General features: G+C 36.5%; 1 protein-coding gene across 1 annotated transcript in view; it reads left to right on the top strand.

The window, feature by feature from the left end:
• Window positions 1–20,376, top strand: part of LOC149832633 (1,4-alpha-glucan-branching enzyme 1, chloroplastic/amyloplastic-like) — a 74,953-nt gene extending 54,577 nt beyond the window's left edge. The window contains exons 10-18 of the mRNA XM_090013279.1: window positions 1,325–1,426; window positions 11,887–11,954; window positions 12,030–12,111; window positions 13,746–13,862; window positions 14,235–14,390; window positions 14,508–14,663; window positions 14,781–14,927; window positions 15,045–15,234; window positions 20,162–20,376. Of these exons, the coding sequence (XP_089869405.1) occupies window positions 1,325–1,426; window positions 11,887–11,954; window positions 12,030–12,111; window positions 13,746–13,862; window positions 14,235–14,390; window positions 14,508–14,663; window positions 14,781–14,927; window positions 15,045–15,234; window positions 20,162–20,376 (1,233 nt within the window). The remainder of the gene's footprint in view (window positions 1–1,324; window positions 1,427–11,886; window positions 11,955–12,029; window positions 12,112–13,745; window positions 13,863–14,234; window positions 14,391–14,507; window positions 14,664–14,780; window positions 14,928–15,044; window positions 15,235–20,161) is intronic.
• The last annotated feature ends 1,317 nt before the right edge of the window (window positions 20,377–21,693 follow it).

The following is a 21,693-nucleotide window of genomic DNA, read 5'->3' as shown; positions in this document are numbered from 1 at the left end:
AGGCCCCAATGACTCTGTGTGGGGCCCCTTATGCGTGGATCCCTTATTCAAAAAAAAAAAAACTAAAAACTAAAAATAATTATTTACATAAAATAGCTGTTTCTAAAAACAACAATGTAAAATAACAAAAATACCCTTATCGGGTATTTCACACACACACACACACATATATATATATATATATATATATATATATATATATATATATATATATATATATATATATATATATATGAGAACATATATATTTTAACAGCCCCAACAACTAGAAATGGAGTTGTTGGAGATTCCCAACAACTATATTGACTAAAAGACAAACATGAATATAGCTGTTGGAGATTCCCAACAATATATTGACTAAAAGATAAAAAATGCCAGTTCTGCCCCTAAAGGTAGAGCCTGTTACATATACATAATTATCATTCTACCCCTAATGGGCAGAGCCTATTACATGTACATAATTACTTACAAGACAGACCCTATTACATGGTGAAATTACCAAAATACCCCTAAGGGGTATTTCCTATTACAAGATAGAAAAAATATTATATATATATACATGAACATATTTTAATTTTTAACACACATATATCCCCCATAGAGTTCTGTCTAAATATTTCTCTGAGGTCAAACAGGGGTTGCATGTGGATCTTACCAACATGGATGAAACGTGGTGCAATAACAAATATTTTCTTTAGAAACTATTAACATGGGTTTACATGGGATGGAACAAGATGGAAGGACCATTTTAGGGGTCCATTGTCATTTTCTTGCGGCCACATAAAAATTAAGATCAGGTGCTTCGTACTTAAAAAAAACTTGAAAAATTAAATCAGCCTCTAAGCTAATCAGCATTTGTTTATGAGCGTTCTACTTCTATATATTCATGTTTATAGCACAACACTTCAAATTTATGTCTAGGAACATTTTCTTTGTTGCTGTTGTTTGTTCTTAAGTCTGTTCTTTTAATTTCCAAATATTCGTAGCAATCATCAAACTCCATCCTTGATGCAGCAAGCACCAATATCTTTTTTCATCTGAAACATTACTCTTTTCTAAGACTTATGCTAAGCAGTTGAAATGCTTCTCTATGTATTTTGCTGATAAAGTCAATAGACTCGATACCAATAAAAATTTGTCTTATTCTTCTACGATCAGCAAATGGGTTTCATTAGGGCTAGGTATATTCATCTTTGTTCTCCTATGCAATTGAAAATTTCAATTAATGGGTAAAATATAATTTTTTATTCAGTATCCCTTTTTCTAGTATGGTATTTTCTAGTTATTAACTTCTCACGAGTTTTCTTTGTATGCTTTGAACCAGTATATGAATGCTTTTGATAGAGCTATGAATGTGCTTGATGATAAATTCTTATTTCTTGCATCAAAAAAGCAGATGGTGAGCAGCGTGAGTGAAGAGGATAAAGTAAGATCTACTTATTCAGTATTATTCTCCAGCTATTATTGCTTTTCTGTTTCCTATAAAATCCTTTTTATTATATTTTCAATCTTATTATTGATTTCCTTAATATCTTGTTACTTATTGCTTTGTCTCTCTTATTAGGAGATATTCAGACATGAAATTTTTGTAGCTTTAGATATGAGGGTTTTTTATATGCAATTTCTTTTCTTTGCATTTTTTACCTAAAAAGCTAAGTGCATGTATTAAAAAATTCAGTACCTTGGAGCATATTCAAAGATACAGGGGCATGATTCTATAACTGCATATATGCACTGAGTTTACGAACATGCAATGGTGGAAAGTGGTGTCTAAGCACTCTCTCTACTAATGTCCAGCCTTGCTGTTGCTGGAACAGGTGGTATGATGCCCTTTAAGGAGAGTTGGATACCTGTGATATCAATAGTTAGGTTGATACCAGTCCCTGTTTGTCCAAACAAAACCCCTCTCTTTGATGGGAAACTCTATGACACTGGACTGATTGGAAACAGATATGGTGGCACCATCCATCTGCCGCTGGATGGTGCCAAAAGACATCAGCAGCCTCTCTTTGATGGGCAACTCTCTGAACCTGCATTGATTGGAAACCAATACGGTGGCACCTATGTCACATAGGTACGGATGTGGGTGCGGTGATGTGACACTTTAAAAAAAAGGAAGGTATATATATATATACTTTAACAGTTTTAAGTTAGCATTACTAATGAAATAAAAATAACTATCATATCATCAATCCAACAAGCTTGGGTTCAGTTCTGCTGATCTCATATCTGGGTTCAGCAGGGCCGAACCCAACAACCCTAGGTTATGGTTATGCCGAACCCGGGCCTGGGTTCAACAGGGCCTAACCCAGCAACCCTGGGTTCGGTTCTGCTAAACCCAGAAGCCCAAACTAGCATGCCTGGGTTCAGGTTCTGTTGAACCCAGGAGCCGAACCCAACCTTGGGTTCCACCCTTTCGGCAACGAGGGGAGGTGGAGAAGGAAGAAGAGAGAGAGAGAGAGAAAGGAGGAGGAAAAGAAAGAGAGGAAGAGGCAGTCGAAAGAAGAAGAAGAAAGAGAGGAGAAAGAAGAAGAGAGGGGAGAGAAGCTTAATGGTGCCTCTGCCGTAGGAAGAGGAGGAGGAGACCAGCGTCGCTGCCGCTACCGCTACATCACTAAGAGGAGTGGTCGAGAAGGGGTGGGTGGGTGGGTTACCCAACTGTGTCCTAACACCCCCACCCCAAAAAAAAAAGAATACTATTTTCATTTTTTTTACTTGGACCGAATCCATTTCTGGACATTTTTAAGGGTCCGGGTTGACCGCACCCAGAGAAGTTTGACCGCACCCGGTGCAGATGATTCTTATGGTAGTCACACCGGGTGCTACACCCGCGTCGCGTCGATGCATGCAGGTGTGGCGACCCTTATGAAGAGTCCATGTGACATAGGGTGGCACCATCCATCTGATGTTGGATGGTGCCAAAAGACATCAGCATTTCACCTCAGAGAGAGTTTTCTACTCTTTTTTTATTGTTGGAGCAAGTATAGCATAAATTACAATGACTATTCTCAACGTCCCTATTTTCTAGTACTTCTGACATTATTCCCTAATGCTGCTTTCTGGTCCATGTTCAGAATGAATATTGCAGATGCAGATCTGATATTGAAACATCAAATGTGTTGCTAACTGACCTTATTTTCATCTCGATCTGATTGAGGCATCATGTTTCATATATTTAGATGTAAAAAATGGTATCAGTTAGTCCTTTCTGTACGTTTGCCTAGTGTGTTTACTGCTTGTACATTGGGCTGAGTTTCCTTTCAACCCTTCTTTTATATTTCAGTTACACTTTTGCAATTGTTGACTTCAAATTTAGTTTTCCATCAAACGATCAGTTCCTCTTTCTTGATCTACCCTCTGGAAAAATAACTTCTATTTCTTATTTGGAGCTGGAAGGAAATATTTATTCACTGGATTCTCAAGATTTTGCTTTGTAATGGAAGATGGGATGTCAATTTTTAAATGAAAGCATCTGTAAGTTATGGTCTCAAGGCTCTGAACTGAATGAACATCAACTTGCTCTTATTGGTCAATCTCTTCAGAAGCAATGTGCTGCAGGTGTTGGATGGTTTAGTTCCTGAATTCCTGATATGACAACCACAGTTGCTTATATAAGGGGATTTCAACTGTCACCAGTGCAAGTGGAAGAATAATGTGTTGCTAGTAATGGAGGTTCCTATAATAAATATTTCTAGACCAAATTGAGTTTGTGAAATAGCAAGCAACTGTTGTGGTGATTAACTTTTAAGAAATCTGGTGATATTCAGATTGTTCATGGAGCACGATTGTGGGCCAAATAATTGGATTGAGCTGCAACTTCAATTCAGAGATCTGCACAAGCATCTTCCTATTATCCTACTGCTAATTTAATTTGATTGACCAATCATCATGAGGTTCTCTTATCTGTTGATAATATGAAGTTAAACATGTTCAGTCCCAACCCCCAACAATAGGTAGCCTTGACAAAATTAGTCAATTTACATTGGATCTGAAAGCAAAGTCAGACTCCAAATCCTGCTTACATATTTCTAACAATGAAAACTTGTAACCATCTATATTTGAGCTAACCATGAAAGGATAGGTGGCTTGATGTTCCTTGTAATTTTCAATCTTTTTAGGATTGTGGTTCACCGAGTCTGATCAATAAACTAAATCTGTTGACAGCCTATAGAATCTTATTAGGTGCAATCTGTTTATCATACATCTTTTGATTGCTTGCTACATTTGTTCAACGCTGAGAATTGGTTGTCAAAATTTTGATTAACTCTTCATGACTGGAATGATGATGCACATTTATCAGCCCTATTATTCAAGTTCTCCCTAGACTAAGTCTTTTTGCCAATAGAGGTTCTAGCAGCATGATTATTTATGATCTCGGATGCTTTTTGAATCCAAGGAGCGGTTAGAAATCAGTTTATTAGAGTATATTTTCCTTTAAGAGGACATTGCAGTGGTCGTGAGATATGCATCATAAAGAGAAGTATTTCTTCAACCTCATGTGTGCCAAGAGGAAATTTTACAAGCATGCTTCGAATGCTGTGATCATCTACTGGATCATTGTGTTCATCTACTTACTGATGATGTATTTCATTGTGGGGTATGCCATGATGGATCATCAGTCGATGACCCTGAGCATGTTTTCTTTCAGTGGATAGATTTTTCAGCTTGGGAGTATCACCATCCATGAGAATATATGCTTATTGGAAATTTCCCTTGAGGTTGATTCCAGGAAAAACTAAAGTGAGACTCGACCTCTTCATATGTGAAAGCTTTTTCATGGCTTTCCTACTGGTGTACTTATTGAACAAGGCAATGGAGTATTTAATGTATTGGAAATCCGTGCTTTCAGGGTTCATTGTATGAATGCCTATACCTGCAGGCAGGTTTTTTTTTTCATCATTCCAGGTTTGCTTTCTAAGTGGGCGCTTAGATTTATTGCCCTGTGCTAATGCTGCAACTATAGGCAACATCTTTTCTTCTAGCTTGTGTTTCACATAACAATTGGATGAATTTCATTTGATAAATTTGATCTGATTCCTAGGCTTCCTTAGTGTAAATAAATCAAGCGGAAAACTTAATCATAATATGCATAAGCACAAGAACAAGTTCTACAAGGGACAATACAAATGCCTAAGGCAATACAAAAACACTTAAGTGCATACAATGGCTACAAAGAGCCTAAATGTGCACAAGTCCACAAAAGGACAACACACAAGCCAATCAATGGCAAATACATAAGATCATAAGAGGCACCAAAGATCATACACAAAAGAACACAAAAAACATAAAAAATAATAATCTTTATTGAAATGGAATGCTTAGAAAATCATTAGAAACAAATTGGGGGATTTACCCCTTTATATAGGCTACATGGGTCACCATATAACTGTTGGAGAGATCCCAATGACCAAAAATCCCTTGTGACAAATAACAAGGACACAAAAAAGGAAAAAATAAATAAAGGTCTGAAAAGACGTCATTCACGACTGGGTTTGGGTCTCAGGATCTAGACCCAATTCGGTTTTATTTTAACACATGCTCATTAATGGCATACTGTAATTTTAACCTGTTATGTAATGGGTATTTTCGTACCCTAATAGTTGTATCAGCACATACTTAATGGGAAGCCAATACCGCAAACCCTAATTGGGTTTTCTGCAGCCACCGACGTCTCTCTCTTCTTTCTACTCCTCTTATTGTGATTGAATGGTGGAATACTATTTTCTAACATGGTATCAAAGCAAGAGATCCATCCTTGAAGATCGTGTTTTTCTTATGAGCATCCAGTCAAGCCTCTTTGTCTTCTTCTAAGGTATTTCCCTATCGGTTCATATCATTCCTTTTTTCACAATCCAAAATCTTGGATTTGCTTCTTTCCTTCCCTTGATTGTTTCTTCTCTTACTATTCTTTCTTTCATACTGCTGCATGTGATTTCACCCAAACAATAACCTTACATAATCACGCAATATCAGATTTCATATATGCGTGATTTCAACCTTTGAAATCACGTCAAACTCGTTCTTTCTGTTTTTCCAAATTGACGTCGGAACAGATTCTGATCTGGACATGATCTCAGTTTTGTCTTGATTTATTGATATCACTTTGAACCTATTATCCTCTCTGCTTTGGATTTTTTTCCTTTTGGAAAAGAAAACACATTATTCTCATATTAACGTGCTTTTTTTTACTGATTGAATTCTTATTTTTCTTCAGAACAGTTTTTCTTTACTGCATAGTCTGGTTTTCTTCCTCGGGTCTACAGGTTATTAATTTTTTTTTAAAAAAAAGGGGCAGCCGAGTTCTCTGAAATTCAAATATCGGTTCTAAATTTTTATTTTTTTTGCTCTAAAGTGAATTTTCTTTCCAGTCTCTTAATCTTCCACGTTTTCGCTTCCCATTGACTATGGATTCATTTTCTTCTTCTCAAACTGGTCTTTCTTCCAACTTTCTCAGTCAGGTTGTGTCTGAGAAACTGAACAATTCCAATTTTCTAACCTGGAAGAGACAAATCATCTCATCCATAAGAAGTCAGGATCTTTCTGGGCATCTGGATGGCTCTGTTCCTGTTCTTCTAGAGTTAATATCACAAGAAGGAAATAATGATGAGGGTGACACTTCAATTACTTTTGTTAGAAATCCAGAGTATATATCCTGGATGAAGCGAGATCAGGCTTTGGTTGCCTACATCACTTTCATTCTGTCACATGAGGTGCTTGTGGCAATCAAAGATGATTGCTCAACTATGCAGTTATGGCATCGTCTTGTTCAGACGTATTCTCAAGTTTCTCAGGCTAGAGTTTTATTTTTAAAGAAAGAGTTTCAAATGCTGAGAAAGGACTTCATGACTGTCATGGAGTACTTAAACAAAATGAAGACTATCACGGATCAGTTGGCCATCGTGGGTTGCGCGGTCAGTGACAAAGATATAGTGCAACAAACTTTGAGCAGGATAAGACCCGATTATCATATGATGGTTACTTCCTTGCTGTGTTTGCCAGACTTACCTATATTTGAAGACCTTCATGCTAATCTCTTACAGTATGAGATGACTTTGAAGGGATTCTCTAAAGGTATTCACAACCCCATTGGAGCACACGATGTTCTTGCCACAGGAGTTACCTATGGTCGAGGACGTAGCAGGTATGAATCTTGGGAAAGGGGAGGTCAAGAGAGGAATGGATAAGGAGCTCGTGGAATATTACCTACTCCCAGTATGCCTCCTAATATGCAAAGGCAAAGGACAATACCTACTTGTTTTCTCTGCAACAAAAAGGGACACATCAAGGCAAATTGTTGGTTTAACCCACAAAATAGAGGAAAGCAATTGGAGACAAGAAAGAGAATAGATACATTGAAGAATAGTGGAGAAGTCAAAGAGTTGTTATTATATGCCTTGACTGAATTGAATATCAAACAGAATGATCAAGGCACTTGATATGTTGATTCTGGTGCAGTCACTCATGTCACTGGTGATGCTGGTAAGCTCCTAAATCTTGTTCCTTATGTTGGTAGAAATAGAATAGTCATTGGAGATGGGTCTCACCACCATATTTTGCACATTGGAAATTCTGTAATTCCTATGTCATTCATGCTCTTTCAAATGTCATTCATGCTCCTAATATCAAGAAAAATATTGTTTTTGTCTCTAAGCTTGTAGATGACATTAATGCTTCAGTTGAGTTTACTCTTTTTTTTGTTCGTGTTAAGGACCTTCACATGAGAGAAATGCTCGCTAAAGGAAAGTGACAAGGAAATATGTAAGTGTTCTAAGAGAATCCTTCCTCTCGTGTTCAACCTGTTGATTCCATCTTTAAGCTCACATCATCATCTTCAGTTCCTCCTGAGAGTGTTTTTAATCTTTCTGAATGTATTGAGCTGAATCTTTGGCATGGTCGTCTGGGTCATTGTATTAGTCGCTTTATTGATAAGCTTGTTTCAAGTAGTATTATTCCCAAGTCAAGTCTAAATTTAAGTGTCGATAATAAAAAATGTTCTAGTTGTCTTCAGTGTAAGAGTCATGTTCTTCCATTTCATTCCATTAATAAAAGAGCTTCAAGATCATTTAAAATTATATGTTCTGGTGTTTGGGGTCCGACTCCAGTTCCTTCCATGTCTGACACTAGATATTATCTCATTTTTGTTGATAGCTATTCTCGATATACATGAATCTTCTTTATGAAAAGAAAATCTGAAACCTTATTATTTCGGAATTTTCATTCCTTTGTTCAAAATCACTTCTTTGAGAATATTATTTGTTTCCAATGTGATGGAGGGGGTGAATTCTCTTCAAATGACTTTATTAATTTTCTCTAGACAAATGGAATAAGTAGGCAGGTGTCTTGCCCTCATACACCTCAATAGAATGAAATTGCTGAACGGAAGCATCACCATATTGTCGAGAGTGCAATGAGCATGATGCATGATAGTAATCTTCCAGTTACCTTCTGGGCAGAGGCTTTTCATATAACACTTTATGTCATAAATCGATTGCCCGTGAACATCTTGAAAAACAAATCACCCTATTTCTCTTTGCATGATGTGCATCCAAATTATCATGATTTGCGTGTATTCGGGTGTGTATGTTATGTTCATGTTGACAGTTCAATACGACACAAGTTTCAGGATAAGGCCTTAAAGTGCAGATTTATAGGGTACGCTGATGATTACAAAGGATACAGATGCTATGATCCCGTGAGCAAGCGCATCAAAAATTTCAGAAATGTTGTGTTCGATAAATCAAATTTTGGTCATAATGTTAACACTCCTCCTGAAATTGAAATTTATCACCCTTGGTTGAACTCAGATCTCTTTTCTAGTATTGATGATGTTTGTTCTTCTAAATGTAATCAAAGAGATGAGGAAAATGTGTCTACTGCTGCGCAAAGGACTCAGGAAAGTGTGATTTCTGAACCATTATTGGCCCTCGAAAGGTATAAAGGCATCGTTTACTCTCGACGTGAGGTGATACCTCCCAGCACTAATCAGGAGCTGAATTTTCCTTCGGTTTCCATTCAATCACCTGTTCACAGAAGGTCTACCCGACCTCGACATCCTATTGATAGGTGGGTTAGTTATCAGAACTTCACGATGGATTTTTAACTCTTCTTAACCTCTTTGGGCAAGGAAGATCAACCCACAACATTTTATCAAGCAATAAATTCTAAGAGATTGATTAAAGCTATGAATGAAGAAATGGAGTCTCTTCATGAATGTGGCACTTAGGATATTGTTCCCAGACCACACAATCGAAATGTGGTTGGGTCAAAGTGAGTGTATAAGATAAAGTATAAGCTGGATGGTACTATCGAGCGATATAAGGCTAGACTGGTTGCCAAAGGCTTTACACAGGAGCAAGGACAAGACTATGATGAGACCTTTAGTCCGGTCGTGAAAATGGATACTATCAAAATCATACTATCATTGGCTATTGAGCACCAGTGGACTCTCAGTCAACTGGATGTGAAAAATGCATTTCTATATGAAACTCTGAAGGAGAAAGTATACATGGAGCAGCCCACTGGGTATGCAGAAGGAAACTCCAAAGAATACGTGTGCAGGTTAAAGAGAGCTATATATGGTCTGAAGCATGCTTCTCGATCTTGGTTTGACAGTTTCTCTCTTGAAGTAGAAAAATATGGTTTTAGTCGGTCTCTTCTTGACCATTCTCTTTTCATATTCAAATGCAAATATATAGTTACCCTGTTATTGATATATGTTGATAACATTATCATTACAAGTAATTCTAATAAACATATTGAACATGTTAAAGAACTCTTGAACCATAGATTCAAGATGAAGAATCTTGGTAAACTGCGATATTTTCTTGGAGTAGAAGTTGATAGCACTACTGAAGGCATGACACTTACCCAACATAAGTATACCATTGATGTTCTTAGCAAGGCAGGTATGACCGATTGCAAAACCCTAAGCACACCCAATGTACTTCATCAAAAACTCAGTTCCCAAGATGGAAATTTGTATGAGGACCCTATAGGATATCGCAGGATAGTAGGAATGCTTCAGTATTTTATCTTCACTCGGCCTGATATTGTCTATTCTGTCAATTAGGTATCTCAGTTCATGCATAAACCACATATTGGGCATATGGAAGTTGTTAAACGCATTCTTCGATATTTGAAGGGAACTATTGGAGATGGTCTTGTGTACAGAAAGAGTATGCATGGCCATCACATGCATGAACTTCTTACTTACAAAGATGCAGATTGGGTAGGAGATCCAGATAAGCGTAGGTCAATCTCAGGATACTGTATTTTTATTGGCCTAAATCTTATTTCTTGGAGCAATAGGAAACAAAAGACCATAGTCAGGTCGAGCACATAAGCTGAATATAGGTCAATGGCAGCTGATACACCCGAAGTAACATGGATCAGACACCTATTGACAGAAGTAGGAGAATCAATTTCTAAATGCATTTTATTGTGTGACAATCAAAGTGCCATCAACATGTCATTTAATCTTATCTACCATAGCCGTGCCAAGCATATTGAAATTGATCAACATTTTGTAAGACAGAAGGTTGAAGAGAAGGAAATTGAACCAGAATTCGTTTAGACTGTTGATCAAGGTGTTGACTTGTTTACAAAAGGGGTTATCAAGGAAAAATTTTGGATGTTAAAAGGCAAGTTGTTCATGGTTCAAAACCATGTACAACTTAAGGGAGGGTGAAAAGACATCATTCACGACTGGGTTTGGATCTCAAGATCCAGAACCAATTCGGTTTTATTTTAACACATGCTCATTAATGACATACTGTAATTTTAACCTGTTATGTAATGGGTATTTTCGTACCCTAATAGTTGTATCAACACAAACTTAATGAGAAGCCAATACCGCAGACCCTAACTAGGTTTTCTGAAGCCACCAACGTCTCTCTCTTCTTTCTACTCCTCTTCTTGTGATTGAATGGTGGAATACCATTTTCTAACAAGGTTTGCCCCTAATGGGCAATATTTATTACATGTGTAAGATAACCAAAATGCCCCTACATAGAAAAACCCTATTTACAATAATAAAACAATTTAAAATATATATAATATATACATATCCACTCATATATGAATATACATATATATATATAGGTACATGCTAAATGAAATATGCTAAATGAAACGTGCTAAATGAGTTTTTTATGTTTTTTCGTTTTATTTTTAAATTCTGACCGTACAGATGTGATCTATGTACTTGATTTTATAGGGATCGGCTCTTGAAGTGTTCGATTCTGACACGTGTGGGTTTTTATAATGTTCAAAAAATCAACGGTCCAAAATCTTTGTAAATTTTTGAGGCTCCAAATATCATTTTTTTCATCGAAAACACATGATCCAGGTGTGGATTCCTCATAAATCGACCATGCCAACACATTTATGGGGTTGGAACTGTGCAAAAAACACCGGAAGAGCAGAAAAACCCATTTAGCATATTTCATTTAGCATGTACCCATTTATGAATCAATACATTTTAACACTTGGCCTAGCGAATCTCTCTCTCTCTCTCTCTCTCTCTCTCTCTCTCTCTCTCTCTCTCTCTCTCACCGAAACCCTCTTCGTCCCCCCTCCCCCTCCCACCAAAAAAGAAATCCCTGAACCCTTCTTTTTCAAAAAGCCCTGCCACATACCTATACCTGAATCCATGTGATGTAGAATGCAAGTCATATAAATCAGCGCTATCTCTGTGATGCTACTTGTAAGTTCTTTAGATCCCAGATACTGATGGTCTTCATGAACTAGTTTATCCTTAGTTTTATTCTTCTTGTCATTGAAGTTATCTGGCAAATACTTATTTATTTACATTTCATTTATCTCTTTCCTCTTCTTCTCTATTAATGTTTGGTACTTCAAGGCGTTAACTTCTGTATGTGCCTTCAGGTTATTGTGTTTGAACGTGGGGAGTTGGTTTTTGTTTTCAACTTTCATCCAGAAAATACATATGAAGGGTATGGTGGTATTTTATAGCATCAGAGCAGTCGATACTTTGTTTTATCTGGCTCATTTTGTTCCAACAAATTCAGGTACAAAGTTGGGTGTGACTTGCCTGGAAGGTATAGAGTTGCATTAGATAGTGATGCATTGGAATTTGGTGGACTTGGCAGGGTAAGGAATCTCTCTTGCAAAACTTAATATTTACTATTCTTTGTTCTTACACTTCTGACAATAATAAGTTCTGATGTGCTGAATGGCCTTCTTGGCTTTTAGGCTTTTGTGTGATAACAAATACAGGTGCAACAAATTTTTTCTCATTTTTCGAGACTTTAATATTCTTTAATTTATTATTTTTTCTAGAAAAAGTCAGATTTTCTGACTTGGAATGCCATGAAAGACGTATACCATAAAAAAAAGTAACAAGTACATGAATGACATGGATAAATCATTGTTAAGATGCCTGCTGCAAAGAGTAGGGTAGCATATCTAGAAGAAGATTATATTGGAAATATGGAGTATTACACACAAAGTATCAACATTATGTATCTAACACTTGATGCTGAACCGTTATAAAAGGGAACAAGCTGCAAGGAATCCAAACAACCTTGATCACCTAGTTTCTTTGAGCTAGTCACCTTTGGGGTGGGGGGCGAGATCCCACCTTCCAGTGTACAACTATCAATCCAATAACTGGATTGGAAGCATTTATTGGCTATTAGATCCTGTTGTCATAACTTATCTAAAATCTAAATTGCTATATAAACACAAATCAGATCCAGAATATTGGATCTAGTGGATATCCAAATAGCAACACATGGATCAAGATGCACACAACATTGAACAAAAAGTTGAAGAAATTTTAGTTTGCATAGAAGCACAAAGCAAACTGATTTACATAAACTTGTGCCCAAACCAATGCAAAAGTTCAAATCTGATTTTTACAACATTCTTCAAAACAACCTATAGCTTAAATTCTAAGAAAATCTTTGGTCCTTGTAAATCACTTTCTATCCTAACAATGGACTGTAACCATTGTTTGGCATGAATCATACTAGGCTAGATCCATTTCCTCATTCTGGTATTCCTTGAATAAAAAGACAAAACTTTCTTCACTCAACACCATTATCGGTTAGCCTCAAAAGCGAAATACATTCCTAAAAGTCAAGGGTCCTTATTAATTAAATGTTTTAGCTGAGCACCAACCTCCTAGCTCATGAAGCCTTTGGCCATTTATGGACATGGATCTGTAGTTCTTCACAATGTATACCTATCCCTTTATGTTAAAGTGCAATGCCATGCTAGATCATTCAACTAATTATCGTGATAAGATCAGGTACTGGTCCTTTTTTCCAGAAGCTTCTGAACCAGATGATTCCTGGTTTTGTTGGATATGTATTTCAGAATTGCACATTCTGAGGTTGGACCTATCAGTTTTAAGTGGGTAAAGCAGTAAAATATATTACAACTTGATTAGTAATCGCCGGTCAGCCATATGGTGGTGAATTCATTCCCGGGCCTTGTACACACCGCCCGTCACACTATGGGAGCTGGCCATGCCCAAAGTCATTACCTTAACCGCAAGGAGGGGAATGCCGATGGCGGGGAGTATTATTTATGTATCAGAGGCTGCTACATGTCATTGTTTTTTTGGTATACTAGAGCCACATTTACAAATTCTTTGAAACTGAAATATGTTGATCAGAATATTGCTTTGTGTTAAAGAAATTCGAGTAAAATTTGCAAGGGATGTAACGAAATCCTTGAACAAAAGGTGTGTGGTGTGGTTTAACATTCTATGGCTGCAGGTGGGTCATGATGTGGACCATTTCACTTCTCCAGAAGGCATACCAGGGAAACCTGAGACAAACTTTAACAACCGTCCCAACTCCTTCCTAGTACTATCACCAGCACGGACATGCGTTGTATGATTAATTCTTCATCTTTAAATTCTTGTTTCTGATTCAGTAGCTCTACTATCCTAGTCAAGATATATTTTGACATTTGCTTAGTTTTGCCCACAGGTTTACTACAGGGTTGAGCAAGAGTTGAATGATAGCCACTCGAGTAATGGTGATATGATAGAAAAAGAAGCTTTAGTGTTAAAGCAAATTATTTCTTGTGAAGAGATGACTATTGCTGAAGGTGGTGAAGAGAAGAATGTGCATGGTGCACCTGAAGTAATTGATCTTTGATTGGATGCAGAATTTTGGATTTTTTGCTGCTGTTAGCCTGTTTCAGTAGCTCTATTGTCCTAGTCAAGATATATTTTGACATTTGTTTAGTTTTGCCCACAGGTTTACTACAGGGTTGAGCAAGAGTTGAATGATAGCCACTCGAGTAATGGTGATATGATAGAAAAAGAAGCTATAGTGTCAAAGCAAATTATTTCTGGTGAAGAGATGACTATTGCTGAAGGTGGTGAAGAGAAGAATGTGCATGGTGCACCTGAAGTAATTGATGTTTGATTGGATGCAGAATTTTGGGTTTTTTGCTGCTGTTAGCCTGTTTCAGTAGCTCTATTGTCCTAGTCAAGATATATTTTGACATTTGCTTAGTTTTGCCCACAGGTTTACTACAGGGTTGAGCAAGAGTTGAATGATAGCCACTCGAGTAATGGTGATATGATAGAAAAAGAAGCTACAGTGTTAAAGCAAATTATTTCTGGTGAAGAGATGACTATTGCTGAAGGTGGTGAAGAGAAGAATGTGCATGGTGCACCTGAAGTAATTGATGTTTGATTGGATGCAGAATTTTGGGTTTTTTGCTGCTGTTGGCCTGTTTCAGTAGCTCTATTGTCCTAGTCAAGATATATTTTAACATTTGCTTAGTTTTGCCCACAGGTTTACTACAGGGTTGAGCAAGAGTTGAATGATAGCCACTCGAGTAATGGTGATATGATAGAAAAAGAAGCTATAGTCTTAAAGCAATGTGAAGAGATGACTATTGCTGAAGGTGGTGAAGAGAAGAATGTGCATGGTGCACCTGAAGTAATTGATGTTTGATTGGATGCAGAATTTTGAATTTTTTGCTGCTGTTAGCCTGTTTCAGTAGCTCTATTGTCCTAGTCAAGATATATTTTAACATTTGCTTAGTTTTGCCCACAGGTTTACTACAGGGATGAGCAAGAGTTGAATGATAGCCACTCGAGTAATGGTGATATGATAGAAAAAGAAGCTATAGTGTCAAAGCAAATTATTTCTGGTGAAGAGATGACTATTGCTGAAGGTGGTGAAGAGAAGAATGTTCATGGTGCACCTGAAGTAATTGATGTTTGTTTGGATGCAGAATTTTGGGGTTTTTTCGGCTGTTAGCCTGTTTACTGAGACATGTTATCAAGATGATGAAATTCACCCAGCCCTGTAAATAACCTAGTGCCTGTTATCACGGTGGTCTTTTGACCAGGACAGAGAGAAAAAGCTGCTCTTTCAAATTGACGAAATTTTAAATTAAGACGGTTAATCCAGAATGCAAATATCTTGCTGGTACGGATTACTCTTTGTCATCCTTTTAGTAGTCAGAAGTTGATAGGTCTTAAAATCAGCATGACCACGTTAAGAATGCTAGCCAATATTGGAATTCAGTGCTCTACTGTATAATTAAGAATGCTAGCCAATATGGAATTCAAGGTAGGAAAGTATTCACTACCTTGGTGGGTAAGGAACCCTTTAAACTCCGGAAGGTTTTAGCCAAATCTGATCTCATGGATGTATTCAGCATGGCCAAAACAGTAGAACATCTCTCAATCGTATTTTTTAACATAAAAAAATAGAAAATGATTGTACTGTACAACAAAATTACACATTTTTTTCGAAATGCCTCATAATTTGCAAAATCCACCTTATGTCCAAAATTACATATGCCTTACTTTTTCAGGATCTTTTTACCCTTTTCACTGAGGTTCGCGTGATATATTGGTACGCTGTTAGGATAGTATAAACTCATTAAAAAGACATGATAATTGCATGAATCTCATGAATTTTGCATATACAAATTTGTGAATCTGGATAGTTTTTATCCCAACAAATTATATTCACATCAAACACATGCATCTTCTCCATTTTGTGACACCAATGCAAACTTGCTCTGATTGAAATGTTCTACCTCAAAAGGTTTGTCTCATGCATTTCTAGATCTAGGAATTCATGCATAGGTCATGTAAAACTCCTGGAACTGAAAACCTGCGTAGATTTTCAAATATCTTAAGACATTCGCATATATAGTATGACTTTTGTGAGCTGCCATGCGAATATCTCTTAACTGATCCTCTAGGAGGTCCACAAATGTGTGGCGACATTCATATATACATCTTGCGAATGTTGCACTCTAAAACGAACTTCGCGAATCTCTTTGGATGAAATGCATCTATTATTGTGGATGTCATCATGACTATCACATTTTTCATTTTGAATATGCTCTGTATATGCGAAACTGCTGACTAAATTGCAGAATTGTCGGATATTCACAAAACTTGGGAACGATTGCAATGTGAATTTTCTTACTTTTGCAAAATTTTGTACCAACATTAAATGAAACCCATCAATTAAAATCGATGGTTTGCACCTCAAGGCTATTTTTGTATAAACTAGAGGTTTTTATGGTCCCCAACGTTCTTCCCTCCAACAAAAAATTTTGATGATTCATTAGTGGCACTTCAAATTGTTGTCAAATTCACAATAATAATCAACAATAATGCCCCAAAATTGTCCACAACTCACCTTTCTAAGCAAGGTCATTTGATACCTCATCGTCTTATGTCTCCTCCTCCGCCTTTTTTGGTTCTTTGCCTCTTCTTCAATCTCCTTTTGGACAACTTCTTTTTGCTTCTTCTTCTTTAGGTGGTTATAAAATTTGACCATACATGTAGTTTGTTGCATAATCTTGAAAACAAGGTTATTAACAAATAACTAATTATAACTTATATAAAAAAATATAACAAAATAAGACATAAACACGTACTTGCGTGAATTTGATGATTGTGTCTCTACCCAAGTATTGCATATATAATAGGCATAATCAGACCTGTAAAAATCATATATCAAGTAAAAAACATGTATATATATGAATTGAGTTAACAAACGCATGAAAAGTAATTACTTGTTTTCTTGATGAGGAATATCATCCATGAGACAAACCAGTGTAAGCGTCATAGCCAAACACTCTGCAAAAAAAAAAAAAGACTTAGCTCAACTTTAAACTTATTGAATACAAGAGAAAAATAAGAATATTATTGGATAAGTCATGTTATCATACTAGATGTTTGATGTTTTTACCTGCATAAGTTGTTGCCATGAAATTCTACAACTTGAATTCCTTCACATTCATATTTATTTATCAAATAACCTAGTGCTGGTTGTCCTATTAATAAGAATTAATATTTGTGACATAAGCATATGAAACTTGTGTATTCTAAAAGTAAATATAAGTACACAAAGTTGTCTAATAGATACCTTGTCACATTCTTGAAAAGAATCTGACAATTTGTAGGTCTCAAAGAAGGAATGTGTCCCCATCTCATATTTATTTTGCTTCAACTATTTGTTGTGAACAATTATTCTTAAGTTGTTAATTTCTATTAGTCAGTAGAAAAACATGACTATCGCTTTTGAAGCTCACTGAGAAATAAGAAGTAAGGTAAATGGTCTTTGACATGTCATGAATGTGGTACGGTTGGAGTCTTTCTAAATTCTACATAATCAAAATATGTGATACATTCATTTTAGATTCAAATAAGTTTATATACAAACGTAACAAACAAACAAATGTATAAACCTAACACTTACATCATTGCTCAATATAGTGTCTTTACATAAATCACGATCTTTCAACAAGAAGAGTGATAAATGAGAACTTATTCAACCATGTTTCATTAGTATAAAAATATAAAACAAATATAAAACCGAACAAATGCTCGTATAACTTATACATCATACTAAGGATTTGACTTCTCAATTGCCATTTATGCATTATTTTCATCTATTATTATTTGTCCAATGTCATAAGTATGTTGGTCCTCTCCTCTCGTTTTCGAGTCATCCTCAACTGACATGCTATAGTCATCATCATCCTATTCTTCAGTGTCAACGTAATCGCGGCTACCACTAATTGATTGTTTGGATGTATAAAATAAATCAAAATTCATTATATCTATCAATTCATTTGCTTTTATATATGCACCATTCATACATTTCTAACTTTCAAAATTAACAATAAAAATAATACCTTCATCATCGCACCTACATCTCAAGCATAAATTATAAAGTTCAACAAATTATACCTAGTTATGTCATCTGCCATGAAAGGCTGGATGTTATCTAAATTACTACTGTGAAGATCACTAGCACTGGTTTGCCAATGTTCCATATCGTCTTCCATGATACTTTGATCATATACAACATCAATTATTCATGAAAATTATTCATTGACTGCACGTAGAACATCTATATCCTTAATTGGTTTCGACAATTACGTGCCCTCAATGTGCATGTTAAGAGCATCAATATCGCCCACTTTTTGGGATAAATGGATATTCATCAAAGGACAGCTCAATAGACGATGCTTGAGATACATGCACATTTTCCACAGGATTCACAGATTTACATCATTAACTGCTTCTTGTTTAACTTTGTGAGTAACTAAGTAAACATTGCTACTAAATAACATCGATTCTAAGTCCATCATCAAAAACATCTATCCATGTCTGTTGGCTATCTAAGTTTGGAGAATAACTATATTAGAGGCTCAATAACTCTTCTGCATATCTGATTTTATGAGATATCAAAGCATTAAATTTCTTAAAACTAATATTTTTTAAAATCACTATAAATCTTCAAGGTAATCAGTACTATGACAATATACTTTAATCATTTCAGAGGCTATCGTTAAGTGCCTATATCAACCACACAACATATCATTCATTTAATAAAAATAACATGTGATAGAAAAACCATCAATATATCTTTCATTCATTCAATTAAAAAAAAACTTTCTAAAATGGACTACATAAAGTAACCTTAATCCCTATTCAATGCTTGTGCACAATTAATCACAACTTCATTACACTATTTGAATGCTTGTGCAGCCAACCCTAGCTAATAAAATCAACACAAAAATATCGAATAATAAATAAAAGACAACCAAACAAACATAAATTATCTAAAACACCAATAAATATGTCTATAAAAATAATCATAATCATAGTAAACCTAAATGGTAAATTTAATGCCAAATTTTAAATAACAACAAACACAAATACTATAAGGCTATTAAATGCTTATATTTTAGAAAAAAACTTTTAAATAATACATATATATATTATTTAGATAAAACTCAAATTTTGGCTTAACCCCAAAAATCAATAAAAATATATCAATTATTTACAAAAAAAAACTTTATAATGAAATATATATCCTGAGAAACTCACCTTTGTACCTAACCAAGAAAGTTGATGAAAAAAGAATATAAATATAGTGTCATGTGTCCTTGCGACAGATTTTGGGGCACAATTCATTCCTTCGATTCAACCCACTTCTTAGATCCAACATTATTATTTACATGCAGGCAGAAACAATTGAATTTTGTGGCCTCGTCGATGCCAACAAAAGCGCAAAGAACTTCACGAGCAAAGAGGAAGAAGCAACCGAGAAAAAGCAAACTTCCATCTCCTAAACGATGGTGTTAAGACTAGGAGCTTAGAGCTCATTACAGTTGCAATGGTCGTGTCTATTTGTAAAAAGAATCTTACTGTGTTGTAGATTCACCCCTTCTTTTTGTTGCAACTGTATGTTCAGGAACTACTGCCATCACTCACAGGACTTAGTACGACTTTGCCACATCAAAGTATGATTTGCCTCTACTCTTTTATTTTGTTTATGCATTTAGATGGTTATTGAAAAAAAAATGGATGTATGGACCTTTAATTATTAAATAAAAAAATTTTCTGGCATGGTTTGAAGTTGTTTTTGAGATTATTGAGTAATTTCCCTCTGAGAACTAACGTCCACGAACCTCGACTCGAGAGGCCCCGGACCAAGTCGTTACAAGTAGTATCAGAGCTAAATTCGATAAGAAAAGTTGGATTTTGAAAGAAAAATTTTGTTTAGATCGAAATAATTTGAAGGTTATAAAAGAACAATAATTGTAACCATCCAAATGATTATGTGGCAAAAAGAGTCATAGGAAGGTCCACATAGGTCCTGAACTTATGTATGCCTCTTGTTAGCAGGAATGGACGCTAACAGCGATAGTGACAATGAGAGCGACCGTAGAGGCAGTAGGAGCTCGAAGAGGCACAAGCATCCTGAAGTGATCCAGACAGATCAGATGGTTGATATTTTTTCACTCTTCGTGACGACCATACTGGACATCACTAGGGCAATGGGGAATATGATACCTCCCATTCTTTCTCCAACCCCAGTTTCAGTCGCAATCAACAACTGAGGTCACAATGAACAAGAGGAAGGGGTAACACCACCCCAACCACCCATTAGAGAATCGCAGAGCCACAAGAACATCCTTCATACATGCACGTCAGGAGAGGTTCACTGGCAAATCGAGGTGGTAGGGGAGCTGCAACATGTTGTTCGGGCTGCGGTAGGCCTTGCTTTGGCCAAAATGGGGTAGGACCGAGCAACGCTATACCTACCATTAGCGGAAGAAGTCAAGAGCAACCCGGTACATCCTGTCATAAAGGTGCTCAAAGGTCGATGGTGCAACAAGGTAGGGGCACTAATGTCGTAGAAGAGAAACAAACAAGAGAATCAACGCAACCTCTTTGAGCAATGACCCTACTAAGGAGAGGCAGAGGGCATATGAATAGGCATGCATACCTACGTGCTTTTAGCAATATGGCAGCGCTAGCACCAGTTAGGGTTCCTTCAGACTCTAAGGAAGAAGAAGACCCAATTTACACCCCACATACCTCAACACCTTAGTGTTTGTTTTGTTTAAGTCATGTAATAAAGGCTTATGGTTGCCTAGTGTTCGTAGTGAGTAACGGGTTGTATTATGGAAGAACCCATGAAAAGTTGTAAAAACATTATTTTTATTAATAAATAGTAAATTTCTTTTAACAAATGTGCAAACCTACGAGAATCTGAATGAGTAAGTAAATGTAATTATTTAGTAATCACTCTACTCATGTTGCAATATGAGAACTCGTCAGGGAACATCGTACCAGTCAAGAGGTTTTCAGGTAAGCAGGAGACAAGTAGACCCTTCTCAAGCGAGGCATGTGAATGAGGGTTCTGCAAGGAGAGGTGTCGCAAGCCCCATTAATCTTGTATCTCCACATGCATCAGGCAACCTACCTCCAAGGAGCATGGGAGCAGAAGGTGGAGGTACTTCACCAGTTTTACCTCGGCATGAGCATGCTACAGTTGGTAATGGTGTGCCTCCCGACTATACCACAAAAAAAATTTTGTATGAGCTGTTATAAAATTCACTACATCAAAGTCAAAACCAAGTAACGTCAGGAAGCAGTTCTTGGGCTGAGAAGTACAAGAATATGAGAGTGTTCATGTTTGACGAACTCATGAAGGAGTAGCAGCAGAGAAATGGATGATGCAAGTAGAGAAAGCATTGGATGTGATACAGTGCCTAGAGGACCAGAAAGCATGGGTCACAACATCCAACTTAATTAGGGGTGCTGAGTACTGGTGGCGATCCATCAGAGATGTCCTGGGTAGCAGAGAGTTTGTTCCCTGGATCACCTTCAGGAACAAGTTCTATAGATAATTCTTCCCCAGGATCGAGAGG

This window comes from Nuphar pumila, chromosome 7, assembly GCF_984573655.1.
Source record: "Nuphar pumila chromosome 7, dmNupPumi1.hap1.1, whole genome shotgun sequence".
NCBI classification, from domain to species: Eukaryota; Viridiplantae; Streptophyta; class Magnoliopsida; order Nymphaeales; family Nymphaeaceae; genus Nuphar; species Nuphar pumila.
The sequence above is the reverse complement of the archived record's forward strand: the minus strand, read 5'-3'. Positions and strand labels throughout refer to the sequence as shown.